At 38.1% G+C, this 22,945-nt stretch overlaps 1 protein-coding gene across 1 annotated transcript in view; it reads left to right on the forward strand.

Annotated features, from left to right (window-relative positions):
• The window catches only part of slc6a11b (solute carrier family 6 member 11b), a 37,342-nt gene extending 16,178 nt beyond the window's left edge, over nucleotides 1-21,164 (forward strand). The window contains exons 8-15 of the mRNA XM_012869327.3: nucleotides 6,510-6,613; nucleotides 6,744-6,868; nucleotides 7,796-7,908; nucleotides 9,715-9,852; nucleotides 12,520-12,622; nucleotides 13,262-13,362; nucleotides 18,358-18,528; nucleotides 19,011-21,164. Coding sequence (XP_012724781.2) covers nucleotides 6,510-6,613; nucleotides 6,744-6,868; nucleotides 7,796-7,908; nucleotides 9,715-9,852; nucleotides 12,520-12,622; nucleotides 13,262-13,362; nucleotides 18,358-18,528; nucleotides 19,011-19,154 — 999 coding nt within the window. The 3' untranslated portion in view covers nucleotides 19,155-21,164. The remainder of the gene's footprint in view (nucleotides 1-6,509; nucleotides 6,614-6,743; nucleotides 6,869-7,795; nucleotides 7,909-9,714; nucleotides 9,853-12,519; nucleotides 12,623-13,261; nucleotides 13,363-18,357; nucleotides 18,529-19,010) is intronic.
• The last annotated feature ends 1,781 nt before the right edge of the window (nucleotides 21,165-22,945 follow it).

Genomic DNA, 22,945 nt, shown 5'->3' on the forward strand with positions numbered 1-22,945 from the left:
ACCGAAGATCGTCACTAGGAGGCGAGGAGCAACCAAGGAACCGGGATAAGCGTGGTGTGTAAACGGTAGGCTCGGCTTGGTTAACTGATCCAAGCTCGGACTGGTCTCGGCATGGGTTCGGTTTAACAAGGGTAGTGTAAATAGGGCTAATCAAACCAGAGACTGATTGCGGGAGCAGAATCTGCGGCTATATTTTTTTTTACCACATTTGAAAGTTAAATGCAAACTAGCTCTCATAAATGTTTGCAGTCATTGAGCCTATATCCAGCAGTCAATGGGTGAGAGGCAGGCTCCAATCTGGGCAGATCCATCTATGTTATTATAAAAAAAAAAAAAAACAATTATCATCATTATTACCTCCAACGAGCAGACGGAGGTTTCCAGTCAGCTGTAGCGTTGGACATGGGCATTGTCATTGACACACAAACCGGTAGAATAATGAGAAACATGGGTGTTTTCATTGTTTATGTAAATCTGATGTGTGAGCTATAATATTTTCTTATTAAACTCAGAAAAGTAAAAAAAAAATATATATGTAAAAGTTTTGTCTTCTGTTTTGTCAGTTTTCGCTGAACTTTTGCTGAAGATCTCCATTCAATAAAAAAGGTTTTGTGTGTCCTGGGTTTCTTTTTGAATGGGGCGGACCGAATTGGTTTTGCAGCTTTGTAGATCCCCCACAACACGCCCACTTATTGCACCTGGAACTTTTTTTTTATTCCCCATGCAATTTAACACTCCTTATTTTGAATATTTGAGGATCAGGCCCTTTACATGTTAGGAACTTAGAAAACTCAGTGTCACTGAAAACTGTCTAATAGGAATCTTCACCAAACCTTCAGCTGTTAAGTTTAGAGTGAAAACAAGCTGATAAATCACAGCATTGCAGGAAATTTTAAGGCTCTAATTTAGCAATTTAATTTTTAGTCTAGATTTCTACACTTCAGTGTGGCAGACATTTCATGGTGAGTTAGATTTAGGTGATAATAAGGAAAGGTTTCTGTCTGATAATTACCACCATGACTTCCTGCCAAGGAAAGGTGTTATGAACATTTTCAATCCAAACCCTAGATTTGGTTGTTGTGCTACAAAACCTTAGAAACACTAAAATATGGTTTGCTTTTATTTATATTGGTAAAAATGAAAACACAGCACTCAAAATCTACCAATCTGACTAAGCTTTATTTAGCAAAGTGTCCTTGTGGTGAAACATCGCCACTGACTGATTATGTGCACACACTTCAAGACCTAAAATATGGCAGCAAGCAAAACACAAATAAGAAAAAACAACAAATATGTTTAGGAATTTTCTGTTTATTCTGACCTTGGGATAATTTAACATAATAAAGATTTAAGAAATACTTAACTCGATTTTACTTTATTTTCACTTAGTTTTACAAAGTGTTTGTTTATATGGAGATTTCCGGCTTTTCTACAACAAGGGACATTCTCACATATAAAACAGTGATGTAGATGAATGGAGGATGAAGGAAAAACCAACTAGCAAAAACAAACAACTATTGAAAGGAGATGGGTTAAAAAGTGATTAAAAATGGGCTCCTGTTGGGTGTAGGTGTTAGTTTTGACTTTAGGGTAACATTATTGTTTTGGACAATCAGGGCTCAGATCAGTTTACAGGGCTACATAAAAATTTGTGTGGATGGGTGTTGCTTTCTCTTTTTACTCCCTGAACAACTAATAACTAGTACTTTGTTGAACCACCAGAAATTATAGAGAATTCTATTAACTGTTAATAAAGTTCAGCTGCCCAGGTAGTTTTTATTGATATTTGGATCTTTCAGCTAAAGTCAGAGTTTGCAGAGAGGTTACACATGACTAAAAATATGAAAACTGGACATTTCTCTGAAACTGAAAAAACAAGGAGATAGAAACTGGTTCTGATAATTATACTCACTGAGCTACGGGATTGTCTGGTTAGTACTAGTTGTGTTTTACACAACTAGTGTAAATTCTGGCTGCTCTTCAAATTGGAAAAGTCAGGAGAACATGCTGTTTAAGTATTGCAGGTGTGCTAAGCTTCACATTTCAGAAAATTGCTTTAAGAAAATATCTACTATCCTAAAATCACCCAATATGTGGACTAAGGGTAATAATTAAAAGTCAAAAACTGTAAATGGGTACGTCCACCACACACTGAGGTCAGGGATAAAAAAGCTCCCAAGATCTCTGTTGAGCAATGAATATTTTTGAGTATTAGATGCTGCTGTTTCAAAAGAAAATGAATTTCAGAAGGATTTTGATACCTCTTTATGAGTACTGCAAATATTTGAGAAGGGGATTGTGTTTGAATAGCACAGCTTGGTACTGGATGTTATATGGAGGACGGTCATACTGAGGGAAGGGCTACATGGAAACAATGAATGCAGAGAAGCATTAAGGGTGAAGATGTTGAATAGGGGAGGAGCTGGACCTCCATCATTGTTCTAGAAGTTTTTTTCCCTAAACAAATAAACAAATATAAGGCTAGAGATGGCAAGCATGAGCGTAGGGTCACCGCGAAGTGGAGGATTGAGTATCTGCACCAAAGTTTTACCAAACTTTAGGTGTTTTCTTAGATTTCTTTCCTACTTTACGAACTCTTGCGTTCGTTCAGCGTGATCATCCCTGGTTTAATTCATTCTTTGCTCGTTCTTTACTCTTCGCCATTCATGCATCAGGAATAGTTTCCTGGAGCCGCAGTCTCAACATAACCAAACACAAGAAGGCCAAATTAGGCACAACATCAACAAGCGATTCTCCCTGAGCCTGGGCCTTTAAGGTTTCACTGCGCTGTGCGGCCATCAGCCGAGGGTGAACTAAAGGGAACATTAATGAACATTAGGAGAGAAAAGCCCGTTCTTCCACAGGAACAGTCCTGTGTTTGTGAGGTCACAGAAGTTACCCTGGTTACTCCCAGGAGGGAGCAAAGACCTTGCGTTTGTTAATTGTTTTTCTGTGGGGAAATGAGATTAGTTGCTGAATGGTGATGTGAGAGAGTTTTCAAAGAGTCATGCTGCATTAAGTTTGAATTTGCTAGCACCCCATGCTATCCTGTGGGTCCTGGGTGCCGCGCCGCTCCAAAAATCAGTTTCACAATGCACATTTCTATGTCCGCTGAGCTATCTTACGTGCGTACATTTCTGTGTTGTTGATGGACCAAATCCACACGGGTCTACAGCGTCTACACAGCTAAATCTGCATCGATGTAGAAAGGTTTATGAGCACCGCATTGGAGCTTTTTAACATAGATGACCATCAATTATCTTTAACATCATGTGATAATTATGTAAATATATTGCTCTGTATGATGAGTTGCTATTAGTATAAGATGTGAATCTCATGTGTGTACAAAATGAACAATTTACTTAAGTGAAAAAATAGTCAGTAGTGCCTGACCCAGCCTTTGATTTGGACTTTTCCTCCAGTAAAGTGTTTAACTTTACTGCCCACTTTAGCTGGTCGGCTACATTTTATTATTGAGCTAATTACATGTAAGTTTGGTCAAAATAAAACATCTTCATCCAAACATTTTTAGCTAGTCTGTTAGAATAATGGATGATTTTGTGGCGAAAGCAACTATTAGTATCGTTCTCTTTGTATGAAATCCATCTGCAACTGCATCAGGCTCCTTTACTTGAAGGGATCATGAAGGTTATCATCATATTTATTCTTGTCTTATTTCCTTTTTGTTAAAATTACTCAGAAGTCATCATAAGGTTTGATGATGAATGTTTGCCATGAATGCATAACAGCTTTGATCCTTTAACAAGATTTTGTATGGTAAAAAAAAAAAAACCAACAACAACTTTGATCGTGTAAAAGAACATTTACACAATCAACACAACATTTGTGGTGACAAATAAAATATTCTTGATTCTTGATTTAGCAGTTTATTTTAGTTAGGACGAAATCTATCTAAGCAATAAACCGGACCCGACCAAGTCACCAGGACATGGACAATCTTTGTTTTGCATAGTACGCCACTGTTAGTCGTTCTGCAACGTTTGTTTTATTTGTGTTGCCTTGCACATCTCCATTGTGATAAGCATCGCCTGGTAACTTTCTTTAAGTCATCCAGTTCTGAGTCCAAAGTAAAAAATCGCCTGGCAGACCAACAGCCGCCTGCCTGTTTAAAGGGTCCTCAGTGGGCCGACATAAGCAGTGCTGTCCTCTGTGTTCAGATGAGTCTCCAAGCCAAAGAGACGGTCATTAAAGCGGCGTATCTGGGGATGCAGATGTGATCATCGACTGCTGCAGCTTGTGATGGACCCAGAAGGCATTTTCCTGTTTTGTCCTGAGTAGATTTTAATGTGAATTCTGGTGGTTTCTCTTGAATTTCTGGATCTTTCAACTTTTCGTTTTCAAATTACCGTCAGCTTTTAGTGCTCAGAATTACGCCCTCAAAACAATCTTCCTCTTGACATGTGAGAGATAAACAGGATCTTGATCCACTTTAGGTGTTTAATCAGCTTAAATCATATCAAAAATAAGTTTTTGGATAAGCAATTTCTCAGTTTTTAGTTTTTAGTATAACTTGTTCACTGAAACAGTTTCTATTATGAAACAAATAGCATCTTTAACAAAATTCAACATATTTCACTTGTGAGTAAAGCAAGATTCTGAAAGAGGAAAACATATTTAATACAATATTAAAAGTTCACCATTGCTCTTCAAAATCAATCTCCTCAAGGAGAATAAAGGATAGGGTTATATTGAAGTGACACGTGTATTTTTATCCACTAAAAGAGTTTGACTTTGTGTAATATTTTAATCCATGATTCATGAAGATGCTTTTTGTGTCCATCAAAAAGGAAAAAGTAATTATTTTATTATTATCACTGCCAGAATGAAAACAGCTACAGATATGGAGTGAAAAAAGCTGTCAAATTTCTCTTGTGAAGATTAAGAAGATATTTCATGACAATCAATTGTTAATGAGTAATATGATACTTTTGTGGTTTAATATTTTATAAGTAGACCAGAGATGGAAAGGTACTTGTTATTTATACTCTGGGGAACTTTGATGTTATGGTCATTAAACCATGAGATGGATTTAGAAATTAGCAGCCAATGAGAGCGATGGTTTCTGGAGGTTTAAACCTTTTTATATCGTAGATGTACAGACAAGACGTGGCTGTCCCAGATCTAAATTCAGTTTATACCAATTAAAGCTGGATTCATTTATATTCATAGTTTACTGCTCTGACCTTAATATACTATTCTAATATACACAAATTCATATTCATTTTTCAGTGGAAAAGTCTTCTAAAATATATAATATTAAAGGTCCCAGATCATATTGTTTATCATCTGATAGTATTCACAGTCTAGCCTCTGCCTCCTTATTTACATACATGTGTTCACTTCTTTCTTTGTCTCAGTGTTTACATTATTATATTGTTATTAAATTCACAATAACGCTCTTCCCACAAAGTGATTTTTTTCTGATTGTCAAAAACAGCTTAGCTTACTGTCGGAAAAGTGGCCAATGAAGTTTATCATGATCACTTTCAAAGCACTGAAAGTTGGAATGCCCTCTATAATAAAACCCTGATTTAAATAAATAAATAAATAAATCTCATTTGTAGTAAACTGAAGTCAAAGTTGCCATTGGCAGAATGTCCCAATGTTTTTTTCCCTTGACGTATTTTTTTTTTCTGCTGTACTTGCATGACCACATCATTCATGCTGGATAAGGCATCTACTGTATGAGGGGGCTGCAGGGTCTAGGATGTAAAGTTTATCTCCGTATGAAGTTTTAGCACCAATGGATCTTCAATATAAACAGGATTTGAGCAACAGCAGGCCATCTTTGTTATGGAGCTAAATAAAGATGTGAATAATGAATTTTGGGTCAATCACGCTGACTGCACGGCACAAACAGATGATGATCAGACCTGGTCCTTTAGGGAAAATGCATGTGCGTTATTCTGTTCTTGCAACCCTGGTTTTCTTGTTGCTTGTTCTTGACACATTATCTGGGCAGAAACTTTGTTTGTGTCGTGTCCAACAACAGAAACAATATAAAAATACTGAAGTGGACAAACTTCACTTAAGTTCTTATGATGTTATGAAATGTTATGGCCAGAAAGAACTTGGTTCTAGTTCTTGGAGCTTTGGCAGAGAGAATTAATTTCTATGTTATTGTGGAGAATGTGTCGGCTTTAAGCCAATGTTTATCTTCACTGTTTGTGAGTTTGCGCCCCTGAATGCTCCCGTTTGGGTGAATTCATGTACACCACTGAAACCAGAAGAGGTCGGACGTCATGTGCATCAGGAGCTGGGCCTGACATTGTAATGACTTTTTTGGAAAAATAATAAAGTATATCACATCTTCCTGTATACTCTTTTGTTTTCATATATTATTTTCCTCAAAACATTTATAATGTTAACTGAAAATCAAATGGATTTAAGTCCAACTATAGAGGACTTTATCAGCAACACGGTGAAACAATCTACAATGTGCTCAGTGTGTCTTTATGCTGTTTCTTTTACTTTTACTATTACGACAGGTGTGGGTGGATGCAGGGACCCAAATTTTCTTCTCCTATGCCATCTGCCTGGGCTGTCTCACTGCTCTTGGAAGTTACAATTCCTACAACAACAACTGCTACAGGTAACGATGTTCATCTGGCTAAATGTGAAGTTGAAAAAGCCCAACATGGGACTGAACGAGTGAATAAAAACTTTGCTGTTTTTCCAATATTTTCATCAGCTTCTCCATCTCTCTGTGCCCCACTTCTCAGGGACTGCATCATGCTGTGCTGTCTGAACAGCGGTACCAGCTTTGTGGCAGGTTTTGCCATCTTCTCCGTTCTGGGCTTCATGGCCTATGAACAAAATGTTCCCATCGAGGCTGTAGCTGAATCTGGTGAGAGAACTTAAAGTAATTTACTACTAAATAAAAACTAGCACAAACTTTCAGGAGTCTAATGGGAGTCTGTTGATACTGTAGACCTCAGACCTCAGAGTCTTTAGGCTCTTTTTCTGAGAGTCTTGAGGCTCATGTATGATTTTTGTGCTAAAATAGATAAACCTTCCACAGCTACATAACTCAGTACTTCTCACTTAGGATTTTAAAATGTTGCATTTTGGTCTTTTCAGCTCATCATAAATGATTTAAAGGATGAGACAGAGCAGAGCAGAACTGAGATGTTTGTCTTAGGATGCAGCAAGGATACAGGAGTTTTCTAAAGGACATTTATTTTTTGTCAATCGACTAAAAGTGAATTCAGCTCCTATAAGAGACACATTTTGCCCTTCCTTCTTCAAGCTGATTTTATTACCTGAGGTTTTAAAGTGAGTTTTACTTGTTTTGATCGTAATCAAATACTGCAGCAATAGCAGCATCAGTTCGTTTCACGCAACACAGTGACATCTGGGCTGATAAAGATTCACTCACCTCAGCATCCCAGCTTATGCACCCGACGACTTCACCTACTTAATGATTCATTTCGGCAAATGATTATCTGACCACTTAGGGGGAACTTTCAACAAAAAATTGTTAAAATAATGAATTAAGTCAAGGGAAAAGTAACGACCCTATCCTTCCAAGCTGGAGTGTATCAAAAATTACACACATACTCTGAAGGTAGGACACAAACTTTGTTTTCTATTTACTCGTACAGTAAATAGAATACAAAGAATTTCAAGCTTGAGTATCTCAATCAAAAGTTAGGAAATACTATCAAGCCTGTGAACAACATTAGATACTAAATACAGCAAAGAACAAGCAGAACTTACTCTGTGTTCTGTCAGAAACCCGCTGACAGTGAATATTTGGGTCTTTTTCTTTCAGGTCCTGGACTTGCATTCATTGCATACCCCAAAGCTGTAACTATGATGCCTCTGTCTCCACTTTGGGCTTGTCTCTTCTTTATGATGCTCATCTTCCTGGGCTTGGACAGTCAGGTAAGAATAAATCTTCTGATTGCAGGAGGATCAGCGTGCTGAATCTAAAACCTTACTAATGAGACAAGGCTGAATGTATTCCTCCACAGAAATTATACATATTACTTTAATCAAAAGCTTTATTTAAAGTCTCAGTAGATTGTTTATGAGAAATCAGAATCTTACTTGGTAGATAGTGGTCAGTACATTCTCATCTTGGGGAAAACCTTCAGTTTTAAGGCAACATTGCTATTGCTGCCCTCTGCAAATATTCCTTGGTTGCTATTTTTTGACTCAAGACTTTCATATAGCCTACATTATCACAACTGGAGCACATTCCCACGATAAACCTATTACCTACTGTATGTCCAGGAAGGCATTGTTGTTTAAAACCTTCCTTTAGCATGACTCAACTACATGCTACAAACCCAGTGACAGTTCTAGACCACATTTACCAGGGTGAGGCCAGTGTTTTTTTTAAATTGGGACATAGAACAAAATAATTCAGCCAGGAAAGACAGGGCTAAATGTAATCGTTTCATATATTAAGTGTATTAAGTGAGCCAAAGAGCCACTTGTGGCTCTGAAAAGGCATGTTGCAGACCCCTAAAAACCGTGATTCTGTCTCATTACGACTGAAGCCAAAAGTGAAACACATTAGTTTTAAAATTATTGTTGAATGCTAAAAATGTAAAGGTAAAAAAAATAAATGGGCCCAAGGGACCAATCAGTTACGGTTTCTGTTCCAGTATTCGGAACAGAATGCAGAAAGTGTGGCGTGATCCTATTAAATGAACCAAGAGAGATGGTGGGACAGGATGCACGCAGCAGATGTTCCACTAATAACAAACCGTCCAATTACAGTCCAAATACGACCAAGAAAACCCAGGAAAGCCTCTGAAAATATGGTCCACATTCAGGCTAATTTTGACATCAGAGTCTTTATCAGAATCTTTATTCGGTGTAATTTGGCTTTTAGGGAGAAGAAACCATAACTGGTGGAGGCATCTGCTTAGTCGCTGGATTTATTAATTACTTTCAGGATGGAAGAACCATTTTACCCAGTTTTACAAAACGTGTTTCTGAACAGGATTACTAACTATAGCTTTAGCTTCAACAACAACAACAACAAAAAAAAAAACAATAAATCTCCCAATGTTACATCCACTGCAAGAAGTAAAATTGTAAATCAATTAAATAAAGTAGGGTTTGGGTGTAATCCTTAAGCATAATGTTTAGAAAATAAAGGCTGTAAATGTAAAATAAGATTATTTCTCCTTTTTTTCTTAATATAATTAATTAGTTTATGTCATTTTAGTATAAATTATGTGTAATGAAAGAACATGATAAAATATTCACACAAAGCTAATTATATCTTCAGATTTATTGACTCAAAATGACCCAGGCTGGCACTAACGGCCACAATGTTAAAATCTCAAACTCAATCATTTATATTAGTTTATGTATTGATGTCTTTCCAGTTTATCTTTTTTTTTTTTAAATTGTATCACTTAAGATATTAACTGTAACAGTTAATATCTTAAGTGTTAACTCTTACCTCAAAGAAGTCACAAGCACCTTCAGGTTTTTCTTATATATTGAATCCTTCCATTAAATTTTAATTTGCTGTGTTAATTATGTATCTGGCTTATAAATCATGTATGCATGTAATGTTTTATGGTATTATTTATTTATAACTACATCATCATACACTTAACAGATTGTGTATTGTGCCACAAAACAAACGGTGTCCTAATTCAGTTAAAAAAATAAATCACTGTATCTGCTGCACATGTAAATATCTCTATTGATTTGTTTGTTTTTCAGTTTGTTTGTGTGGAGAGTTTAGTGACAGCTGTGGTGGACATGTACCCAGAAACCTTCAGAAAGGGCTACCGCAGAGAGCTGCTTATTCTTTGCATGTCCATAGTTTCCTTCCTCATAGGACTCATCATGTGTATGGAGGTAAGACACAACCGCTTACAGGTAGAATGCACTGATATATAAAGAAAAAGCTACAACAGCCTTAGTTTATCAGTAAGATGAGGAAAACAGGATTACGGTGAGACCCGAGGCTCATCTCTGACGGGTTCTGTGGGATGATGGTCCATGAAGAAGTAGACAGTGGATAACTTTCTGGCTTTGCAGACAAATACCTCGGACAATCCTGATCCCATCCAGGCGGCATCCTGCAACAGAGGATCTAAAAATAAGGAAGAACAGAAGTGCATCTGTGAGGGGGAATTATGGTGCTTTCCTTTTGCCTCAGAACTTGGAACCAACAAGTCGTAGATTACAACATCTTTACCTTTTTTCTGTTCCATTTTCCCTCTTGTTGGACAGTAGGAGAAACGGTTGCACAAAAGCCATTATTTATGTATTTATGTATAAATACAACCAACCCGAGTCTCAGAAATAAGTTTTAAAGTCCTATTGTACTGCAAAATGGCGTAACGCTGTTCCACGTTGTATGTTGTGCATATAAACAGCACCGAAACATCCCTTCTTACGAACTTTGAAAAGTAGTAGCTGTTTGAATGTTTTTAGCAGTTTTCTGTTTTTTTTTTTATTTAACATTTAGTCAGTCAAAGTATGAAGTTTTACTCAATGTTACTGGGAGTGGCAGCCATCATGAATGCAGAAGCCTGGTACCGTCCTGTTGCACCGACTTTCCGACTCTTAATTCAGACTTTAGAGGCCGTTACAGTTGAAATTTCCTTATAAATTATGACTACAGAGGACGAATTGAACACATAAACGATGAAGTAAGATTAAGATCTTTAGACTCTTATTTCACCCATGACTTATTTTGTCTTCATAATTAAACTAGAGGTTCTCACACTTCTCTGCTTCCAAAGCTCAAAATAACAAAGGCAGAGAGGTGCAAGCTGACTGTCACATGATGATGCTAATGAGCAATTAAATAAGAGAATAACAATACAAGCAATTATATGTACCATTTTTATCATTTGTGTTATTTTTTAGCTGTTGTGTTTGGAGCTGTTGTGGTAAAAATTTACTATGGGCAATCTTTAATCTTTAATTTGTGGAGATTGTTTTAGGACAGCTCAGTATTTCAGAACTAACAGTTTTATTCACAACTAACCTCTTCACATGTTAAATTACAGAAAAAGCTGAAAGTGTTCACCTCCACTTTATTAAATTTTTGTTATGTTGCAGATATACTGTACAATCTATTTCAGTACAGTTTCCCTTATTATAGAGTGTATTTCTAAATAAAATTGCCCACAAAGGAAAAAAAAGTAGCTTATGATATTTTCAGATTTTTTTTTTGAATTGATAAATAATTAATAATAATAATTACATAAGAATTTAACCCACAAGCGGTATTTTCAAATCACCTTTGACAGCAGCTACAGCCAGTTTTCTTAGGCATGTCTCCAAATGCAGGCCACTCCTGTTTTGGGGTGTTTTCTAGCGTTCTTCTCAGGTTGGATGGTCAGAGGTCATTTCTGGTCTTTTATAGAGAAGGTCAATTGGATTCAAGTCCAGCATTAGAATATTTATGTTATCTTGGCTTTGTGGTTTGGGTCATTGTTGTTTTAAAAGAATTAACAGCACAAAATTCAGAGCTTTTTAAAACAGGTTTTCTTAAAGATTTATTTTTTTTAATTTTTTGCCGCTGTCCTCTTATCCTCTATGAGGACTAGGCACACACACAGTTGGTGGTGAAAACCTCACATTCCCACTGCGTATGATACTGCCACCTCCATGCTTGACAGTAGAGCTAATGATAGCCAAGTATTGAGCAGCACCTGATATGGTGCTTGAAGTTCACAACAAACATTTATTTTATTTTTATTTTTTTAGTTTTATCAGTCTGGAGAACTTTGTTTCCTCTGGCCTGACAATCTTTAAGGTAAAATTAAGCCAAATTCAAGCTGGCTGCAACGTCCGTCTGGCCACTCCACTTTGAAGGCCTGGTTGATGGAGCGCATAAGTGAAGTTTTACCTTCTGGTTGGTGTTTTTTAAGTGACCATTAGTTCCTGATCACCTCTATGGCCAAGACCCTTCCTCCCTGATTACTCTGACAAGCAGATCTAATCTCTGGAAACATCTCAAGGATGATCAATGGAAATCAGATGAGCTCAGTTTCAGTTTTCATGATAAGGCTTTTAAAAACTCCTAGCTGTTATGTTTATATAGCCAGTTGTGCACAAATCGGAGAACATGAGCATTTGGATTTTAGTATGAAAGGCAAAATTATTATCTTTACTCAATGTAGATGAGTCTTAATAGTCACCCATTTAAACAAGGTCAAGCAAGTTACACCAGAAACAGAAAGAGCTCCAACTGACAGAAAGGGGAGAGGTGACAGAAATTATCCATTTGAAACATTATTTGTGGAAAACAGACAAAAAAAGCAAAGCAAATTTCTTAGTAATATACATGGGTTTTGGGCTCTATCTATAACTTCAACACATGTAGGCCGTGACCTGTTGTGCTATTGTAAAACAATTTGTACAGTGACTCCATGTCACTAAAGTGGATTTAATATTTCACAAAGTATGAAATGTTCTGTAGACCCACATCACCGCGGTCATCTGAGTCCTGCTGTATCACTCAGCTGATGTTCGTGTGAAAAACTGACACCTGTCTCCTTCCATTAGGGAGGAATGTACGTCTTCCAGCTGTTTGACGCGTATGCAGCTAGCGGGATGTGTTTGCTGTTTGTGGCCATATTTGAGTCCATATGTATCGGCTGGGTGTATGGTAAGATGATAGTTTAAAGTTAAAACACAAGTAGACATTTTAAATGATAATGATGATTTTCACAGGATCTTGCTGCAGATTTTTTTATTTTTTTGTCAGCTTATACAGATTTGAGCAAAGCAAGTGTTGCAACATGAATTCACCGTTCTTACTGAAAGAATATTGTTTTTCTGCCCTCTGCTGGATAATGCTCAGAAGCACATGCAGCGTTCTTTTAATAATGTACAGGGCACATAAATCAGTTCATGAAGATATAAGGAAGAATTTACAATTTTACATGTAAATGTTCTTTGTGTTTATCTTACCTAAGTTTCTCTAACACTGAGTAGAAAAAAACATTATCACTGATAAGAAAATATGCACATATATATTATATGTTATATATTTAATTTTGGTATTTCAAAATTATTGTGGACCCACAGAATTTATGAGAAAATATGACTAAATATTATGCTGTTACATAACAACAGGCCTCTGGCTCTCTTCATGGTAACTTAAAAAAAAAAAAAGCAAAACATTTTGTCCAGATCAAGTCAGAAACATTGCGTTACACAACTATGAACTGTCAAAAGGCATCAGTCATGTCGTTATATTGATGATGCATGCAGAAAATCCTGAGTGAGACTTGTTTGCTTGCAGGCGGCGACAGATTCTACCTAAATATCGAGGACATGATTGGATACAAACCTTTCTTCCTCATCAAATGGTGCTGGATGATCCTGACCCCGGGCATCTGTGCTGTGAGTCCGACGCTGACACAGAAGCATGACTAAGAGCAGATGACACATAGATGAGCATGCAAGGGATGAGCGACAGACTCATCCAGATTATTTAGATTTTTTTTTCTTCTTATCTTGGCTTGCCTGGAACATGTGTTTCAAGGGAGGGCAGTTATTTTGAAAATAAAACTTATGCTAAAATTCAGGTGATAAAATTAGTGGAAAAACTGCAGCTGGCTAATTTTTAAAGGAAATATTTGTATTTTTTTTCAATTCTGTAGCCACACTGTGCCATCGCCATAACTGTAGACTGAACTGAAATCAAGTAAAAACCACATTGTTTCACTTGACACATAGTAGCTGGAGAGGAACTGCTGCATTCACTTTATATAAACCTCTTAGAGAGGTAACGGTTGGTAGGGAAACAAAATGCTAGCTATAAAAAACACACTGAGAACAATGATGAAACACCAAGGAAAGAATAGGTATAAAGCCATCAGTCTTTAACTCCACTTTCATTTCAGTGGATTTTTTATTCAGCTTTCCTTCAATGTAAGTAATTGTACCATTATGATTTGTGTTAACACACAATTGTGATTTGTTTTTCTTTAAGCGTAAAATGTTTTTGGTTGAAAATAAGGTCTGCTATTCTAATTAAAATAGGTTTTATATTTTTGCTGTATTATACTGTATAAGTACATATACACGACATGTTAAAAGTAATTTCCAAGATCGGGCTGCAGGTGTACCCTAAGATGAGGATTTTGTTTGTTACATGAAACTTGAAGTAGGAATGGACACATTTGCACATAAGATGTAGGATATAAAGAAAGGCATCAGAGGACATAGCATTTATCATCTTCAGTTGAGAAATAGGGTTACAGGTAAATGCAAAGGCATCTGATAACAGTGAGTAAAGATCAGCATACACACAGGATGCCCTGCAGATACTTTAGACAGAATTTTTCCAGTGTTGGACAAAAGTTGATGTTTGAACCAGTTTTTAACTAGCTTGCTTTTCCACACCCTGACAACCAAGTCATTGTGTCACTATTAACATATCACAATCCTGGCCAGCTGACTTCTTATGTGACTGGTGAAAGGAGTTAAACAGTGTTCAGCAGAATCTGCATGAGCGTCGTCTGGAGACATTAGAAAGACTGACAGGGTTTTGGATCTAAGTGGGAACTGGCATTATTGGATTCAGCTTGTTGAAGGCAGCTGAGTTCTGTGTGACGCGCCGACCGATCTAAACTCTATGAATAGTGAAATCAAAATGAACTGTCAGGAGGTCAGAGGCAGTGAGCTCATGGCACTCCAATGTTGATGGAACTTTTTGTTAAGACCGAAGTGCTGAGTTATTACAGTTTATTTTGTGTCAAATTAGTCTGATCAAAAGCACAACTAACATCTGAATTCAAATATTGAGCTAATACGGTAAAATTAAGCCTCTCTCAAGCTACTAATGAAAGTGCTTTTTTGTCCTTTGGCACAGCTCCTAGTTGGTGCTAAAAACGAATCTGTTGATCAATGTCAGAGCCGGACCCTGCGGCAGTAGAAACACAACACACTGCTTTGCACTAGATGCACAAGCTTTGCATTTTTGATGACACCTCACCCAGTTACAATCACCAAAGATGGACTAGAGGAAAAACATTTTGGGCAAATTGGCTGTAAATTTTGCCATGGTAGCAGCAGCTACTATGAAAACTTTTTGAAAAGTAGTTTGGTAATTTGTAATGATAGTCGATGCTGTCACCAACCTCACTGTAAGTATAAAGATGCTGCCTGGCCAGGTCACTCTTGAAAAAGATTTTATTTTCTCAATCAGGTTTCTACCATGTTAAATAAAAGTTAAATACAATAGTTTTCACAGGCATAAACCATAAACCCACCTAAATAGGTGTTGGTAATACTTTTGAATGCATCTAAAGTCATTGTAAGTGTTTTCTGAACATTACACATTGTTTTGATTTACTGTTGGTCGCTCTTTCAAATGTATACATTATCACTTCAACCCATGATGCCATAGATTTTACCATCCAGCATATGGTATAGGCTTTTTGTAAATGTAACCCTATACACTTCCTTCTCTGCTCTGCATTAGTACCAAGTTATATCCAAATATAGTTATTTTATGTGCTGAAGAACAGCAGCAAGAAATTGCAGCTCAAACTAAAAGCAATCTTAAGTGCATAATGTCAAACAACTCATCCAAAGATTCAAAGATTCTTTATTGTTGCCGCATGTTACTGTGGTGAAATTTCTTTTTGGTCACTCTGGCTAGGCAAACACATAAAGACAAACAAACAAACAAACAAACAAACAAACAAACAAACAAACAAACAAACAGGCGATGAACAAGGGTTACAATGTTTCTTTCCCATTATAGCATTCAAAAGATAACAAAATTGAATAGATGAAGATTTGAAAGTTTGTATGAACTAGTTGTCCTTCATGAGTCAAAGATAACGAATAATGTGGTAATAAGGTGCCTTTGTGCAATGATTTTAGGCTTTATTTACAGAGATGCGCGTTTATATATGCTGAGATAATAGTGTGCAAATAGGCAACAACATTAATACATTAATGTGATGATGGGCTAGTAACAGTGGGGTGATTTTTAACGTGTTGGACTGCAGTCTCCCATCAGGGGGCGATTACCCTCACAGCTCTTAGGAAAGAAGCTGTTTTTTAAGCTTATTTGTTTTGGATTTATTGCTTCTGAAGCATTTACCTAATGGGAGAGGGTCTAACAGCGCATTGCCTGGGTGGGTGGGATCAATGAAGATGAGTCTGGCCCTTCTTTGGACTCCTTCTGCATAAATTGAGTCTAGATCCTGCAGACGGCATCCCAGAATCCCCTGCGCTGTTCTCACCACCTGTGCTAAGTCCTTCTTCTCCTGAAGTGTGCAGCTCCCATACCACACAGTTATGCTGATACATAAAACACTCTGTATAGTAACTCAATAGAAGTTCTTTAGCAGTCCAGACCTTTTCAGTTTGCTGAGGTGGGAGGTGTTTGCAGACTAAGAGAGGTCAGAGGAGATGTGAAAGCCCAGGAATCTAATGCTGTCCACTCATTCCACCACCTCCTCCTGTATGTATAGAGGAGCGTATTCATTCCTCCTGTACCTCCTGTGGTCTGTTATTACCTCCTTGGTCTTACTCGTGTTCAGGATCAGGTTGTTCTTGGAGCACCACTGTGTGAGACTGCTGACCTCATCCCTGTAGTGGGACTCGTCATTGTTGGAAATGAGACCCACTACAGTGGTGTCATCCACAAACCTCCCCACTGTGTTTGTGGGGTGGACAGCAGAACAGTCCTGGGTGAAAAGGGTGAAGAGAGCAGGGCTGAGGACACAACCCTGCAGCGTTCCTGCGTTGTGGAGCAGATGTGTGTTTCCCTATCTCACCACCTGGGGTCTGTTGGTGAGGAAGTCCCTGATCCAGGAGCAGAGAGGTGTGGATAATCCATGGTGTGGTGCTTCAGAGCCAGGATGTTTGGGAGCACAGTGTTGAATGCTGAGCTGAAGACCATGAAGAACTTCCTACCATAGGTGTTGGGATGCTGCAGATGAGTCAGAGCTGAGTGAAGTGCTAATGAGACAGCGTCCTCCGTGGAGCGATTCTCCCTGTAGGCAAACTGCAGGCTGTCCAGGCCAGCAGGGATGGTGTCCTTGATGTACTTTGGGAGGATCCTCTCCAAAGCACTTCATGATGACGGGGGTCAGAGCAACAGGGCAATAATCATTGAGGCAGGTGATGGTCGGTTTCTTGGAGACAGGCACGATAACGGATGATTTCAGACAGGCAGGGGCCGTGGAGAGCTGCAGGGAGAGGTTGAAGATGAAAGACCCCAGCTAGCTGGTCAGCACACGATTTAAGCGTCTGGGCTGACACCATGTCTGGACCTTGTTGGTGTTCACCTTCTTCAGGGAAGAGGTCACTTGGTGCATCTGCAGGACGAGAGGCTGATGGTGCTCCTCTGGCAGGGGAATGTTGCGTGGATTGTTGCTGCTGAAATGGTGCTCGATGTGCTGCTTGTACCTTTGCTTGGCCTTCTGGATGCCTTTTTTAAGTTCGCTTCTAGCCCAGCTGTAGGCCAGTTTGTCACCAGATCTGAGCGCTGCATCCCAGGCCTTCAGCAGGGACCGCACCGAGCTGTCCACCTAGCGTCTCTGGTCAGGAAACACTTTTCGTGGTGTTTTCGTGTGTAGGACAGCATCAGTGCAGAAGTGAATGCAAGAAAGCACAGATGATGTGTAGCTTTCTAAGTCAGCACCCTATTTAAATATATCCCAGTCAGTGTTAACAAAACAGTCCTGTAGAGCTGAGCAGGCCTCTTCTGTCCAAACCCGGACGTTTTTTTTTATCACCGGTCTGGTTCTGCAGGTCAGCGGCTTGTAGGAAGGAATCAGGCCCACAGAGACTTGATCTGATGAACCAATGTGTGGGGCTGCAACAGCTCTGTATGCTCTGGGAATATTACAGTAAACTTGATCTAATGTATTATTTTCTCCGGTTGGGATCTTAATGAATTTATGGAATTTGGGGAGCACAGACTTTAAATGAACATGGTTAAAGTCCCCAGCAATGATCACAGCGGCCTCTGGGTTATTGTTCATTTAGCCGGTAACATAGCAGTGAAGCTGCTCCAGAGCTAGTTTTATATTAGCTACCGGCTGGATGTATACCGTGATAATTATCACAAATAATCATTGCAATCATTGGACAACTCATGCGTCACATATCAAATATTAAAATTGCATGTTTCCTATTAATCTATAAAAATGGTGGCCAAACCGGCAGGTATATCACTAAGAACTACGTATATGATTGCATTAAAATTATAAAGGCTCCCAGTGTATTATCTTGTTGCTTAAAACACACGGTATTTGTTTCCTTTATAAACAGTTTACAGCCCATTCTTGGGTCAAAAAGGATGTATTTTCATCCTTCACATCTTCATTTAAACAATAACACTTGCAAATAAAGTGTTTCTTTTTGATGCAGGGGATTTTCCTGTTCTTCCTGATTAAATACAAACCTTTAAAGTACAACAACGTGTACACCTATCCTGACTGGGGCTACGGCATCGGCTGGCTAATGGCCATGTCCTCCATGGTGTGCATCCCAGTGGGCATAATCTGGATGATCTGGAAGACTCCTGGAACCTTTTCTGAGGTGACAAAACACACACACTAGACAAATCTTCACCAGAAATTCACCGTTGTTCACTGTTCATTGTTCACTGTCATTATTATTGATACACATATCACTCTGAAAAATACTTTTTTCAACCTCCTCTTGCCAATAGAAAGTATTTTGTCTACTTCTATAAAATTTCACAAGAAATTTTGCTATTAAAAACAATTCATTTATTTTTTTAAGCAATTTATGGCAATATTTTTACTATGTAATAGAAATATCTGCGTTTCCACATGGTGCTTTTACTACAAAATTTGTAAAGTTGTGTGAAATTAACAGCAATATCAACAGTACTAACGGCACTAAATGGGTACTATGGTAAATTATGATAAGTGGACTTTAAGAATCCTCAATCCAAAGATTTATGTATTTTCAGCTTCCATAAGGACTAGACTTTATGCCTTGAACATCTTGCTATATAAGGTAACTTATCTATTCTTTTTTTTCTGACTCTGCAGAGAATGAAGAAGCTGACCACCCCCAGCCCCGACCTAAAAATGAGAGGCAAACTCGCTGCCCTCAGTCCTTACGCTGTCAATGATGCCAAACTTAAAGCAGACGGCAAGATATCCACCATTTCAGAGAAGGAGACACATTTCTAATTGACCCGGTGACCGACCGAGCTGCCAGCTGTCTTAAAGGACCAGTCCAACAAAAATAAAAACCATCACAGCATTACAGGCCGCTACACAAAACAGAAAATGGAACAAACAACTCAGTGTGCTGGTTTTGTTTTGTAAAGAAAAGAGTCTAAAAAGATGATGATGACACTAGTCTGCTTCTGTTTTTGCACAGCCTTTAAATAACACAATTGTTGTCTTAACATTCAAGCTAAAGCAGCTCTTTCCTCATTTTTAGCCATTAATAATTTAAAGATGTGCTTGATTTTGTGTGTTAAGTGGTAAAAACCTATCTTGGTAATTTGTCAGTAATGGTCTCACTTGTGTCTGTGCCTTTAGGACAATGACAGTGTGTTGTATAAGGCATACTCTCTACAAGTATTGGCAATTTGCTGCGCTCCTATGTAAGGTACAAAGTACCCGAATGAGACTATGAGATGTAGCAGCTCGAGGACTATTTTGAATATATATTCATGCTCAACCTGCATGTGTGGGCTTCACAACCTTGCAGGTAAAACTTTAAATTTACCATTGAAATGTAAGATCTTAAACTGTGAGGACGCTAAAATTTAAGGAGTTTTAGACCAACATGAAAACAAAGAAGCAACTAAACCTCTAAATAAACGTCCATGTTTTGGAGGTTTACAGTATAACAGAAAGACAATTAAACAACCGAGGGTTCAAACAGCACAAAAACAATCTTGTTGCTTAAAAAGACAAATCTTTTATTTTGAGGTTTACGCCATGGTTCTTCACATGGCTACAAATAGATGTTTGTGACTCGCAGGCTGAGTCAGAAACACACCTCTTTCTCCTCTAGCCGCCCTCCTTAAAGTTATGGATATCTGTCATTTCACAGTAATTATGCTGAGCCTAACAGAGACTGACAGATAGACGTGCCTCCAACCCTTCATTTTTATTTCCTGCTCCGCCTGTAGAGAAGAAGATGGACACGCATCAGATGAGCATTTCAAACCTCATCTGTCCTCTTATTTTCACTCTTTCTCCTCATCTTTGGGCTCTTTTTCCCCACTGTTCTCCCTTTTCAACCTCAGCCTCTTCCTCTCTTCCTCTTTCAGTGTTTTCTTCTTTCCTCTATTCTGCTTCTTTTCCGCTCCCTTTCATCGCACGGCTGGCTTGAATAATTACACCAGTCTCATATGAATGAAATATAATACTTTGCATTTTATCACGCATTTATGCCTCAGCAATATTTTTTCCATTGATTCTGTTGAATTACTTGGACCTTTTTAGCCTGAAACTGGGAACCTTAAGGTTTTCTTTTTTTTTTTTTCCTGTCTGAGCCAGTGCGAAGGTGAACGAGCTGTTCTTGTCTTCTGTAGTGGGAGGCAATGAGCCGGTCTCATTGTTCAAATCAGTCAAATATCCTACAGGCACTGAAAATGCATTCACTTTCTGTTTTTCTTATGTTTTCTGATGAAAATGCTACCAGAGGAGAGCATCTGAGGAAATTCACATTCAAATTCAAATTCTCACTGTTTTTAGGGAGGGGGGCAAGAAGCAATTGAAGAATTAAGGGATTTGCGAGAGGAGGAAGTTTGTGATCATGTTGGAAATGAAAGAAACTGAGGAAGTGTTTATTGTTTGAGGCGCCTCCTTTTAGCTGTGACATTCTCCTAAGCAACTAATCGGTCCTCTAGATGTGGGTGCATTTAACGTTATCGCCACATCACTGATGTTTCTGCAAGGTAGTAGTTGTGTGCACCAAAACCTTTTTAGCGTGCTGTTAATACTGATCACACTGCTGTAATCGTTGGTTTACTCCTTGACTGATGAAAAGTGTTTAAAAAGAACTGTTATAATAAAAAAGACAATATTTCATCTTTTGATATGCTCAACAGAATCTGTAATAGAGATATAATGAAAAGTGTTAAATACTGTTCAGTACTGCTCTACACAGGTTTTGGTATTCACTGAACACATGAACTGTCTGCTTAGTCATTTTTAAAAATAAATATGGAAAAAAGTTTATTCCTGATTGTGGCCTTTTATATTCCACTCTTATGACTAGTTTCTTTCAGTGCAATGACATAAGTTCTATTTTCTTAATGTAAAAGACACTTCAATCCATCATGAGGATTTTGTGTCTGTTTCTGGGACCCTGTGACGACTTTTATTAAGTATTCTGGCATATTTTTATTTAAAATGCCCTGGTATCCAAAGGAGTTTAAGGTGCGATGCACTTGAACAAGGCCTCTATGGCTTTTGGCAGAGTAACAGACCCACTGCATCACAAATCCGCTACCTTACTCAACAGTGAGCATTAGGGGTGTTTTATTTCTCACATTTTAATCCTTTGTTTCACATCATATCTACCTGGAGTATTTGCTGCCAAAATGGTTAGTTTGATTTTAATCTAACCAAACCACTCGGTTCCAGTTAACATTTGTAATGGTAGGACACAAACCACATTTTGGCATGCTAAGTCCAAAGTTATTGATTCCCCTGGGAGATTTTGATTTAAAGTTTTCATTCAATCTAGTTTTTTTTTCTGATAGGAAATGAGACAGAGATCTTTCTAAAGGAATGAAAGCAATGCAAAAAGAGGGAAAATCAGTTTCTATTTAAATTTTATTAGGAAAAATAGCACATCGAAAACTATTTACACTCCTGTCATTAACATTATAGCAATGAAATCTTCTAATTTTTGACCAGCTTTTTACATGTTTACAACAGTATTTTTCCAATTTGACATCGGGAAAGAGCTCCAAGTCTTTGAAAGCGGGAGACCAAAGAGGATGCTAAGAGCAACAAGCTTCCCTTTTTTGGATGGTTTAATGCACATGAAAGGCGATAGAAGCCTCAACATTTATCACACACTACATCCTATATGACTCTCATCACCCACACAAGCTTTCCGTCATCAGAACTTTATACCATTGGGTCAAACATGTCCCCACAAAGTCAAAAGGGAAAGAAAAGGAACAGGAGCATGTCTAAAAAGCTATTCAAACATGTGGATATGAAGGAAAATGTTTAAGTCATAGAAAAGAAGCCATCTCTGCAGAGGAGGAGGCTTCATATTCCAGCTTTCAAAATCCTACCATTCAGCATTAAGCTTGATATCCACCCAGTTTCAAGCTATTCGCATCTTCATGCAGATAACATTCATCTCTTAGTGAACCAGGCAAACAAGGGCCCTAACAAGTCCCTTTGTTAAGGGAGCTTAATCTGCATGTGGTTTTAAATTGCATAACTCATGCAGGTATAAAGCTTGGAGCTTCTCTTGCTTTGAATTAAAAAATAATTTCGGATGATGAGTGAAACGTCTTTTCCCATGGAACTGAAGTCTATTTGTTTTATGCATTTACCCTTTTTTGGACATATCATATAACCAGGCCAGCCAAATTGATGATGTGTAGTACTCTATGTTCTGCACATTATCAATCTGGGACTGCTCCCCTCGAATCCGTTTGGGTAAAGGAGGGAAATTCAGCAAAACTTTTCCGAGCTGATTGGATGAAGCAACACCTAGTGCCCGCCTACCAAAGGTTGGTTTTAGCCAATCACGGCATCAAATGAAAATGTAAGCAGCAAGTGCCATGAGAAACCACAACAAGGTAAGCTAGTCAAGGCACTGCTTGCTGTTCTTCTTTCAAAGTTTAAATCATGGATTACAAAACAGATGATAGCAGCAGCTACAAGTGCGTCCTCTTGTGCTGCCATTGTTTATTTTGGTTGGGCTGTGGGCTCAGCAGTTCTTGCTTTTGTGCTGCCTTAAACGATAATACTGCAACGTGATTGGCCCAAAC

This window comes from Fundulus heteroclitus, chromosome 20, assembly GCF_011125445.2.
Source record: "Fundulus heteroclitus isolate FHET01 chromosome 20, MU-UCD_Fhet_4.1, whole genome shotgun sequence".
Lineage (NCBI taxonomy): Eukaryota > Metazoa > Chordata > Actinopteri > Cyprinodontiformes > Fundulidae > Fundulus > Fundulus heteroclitus.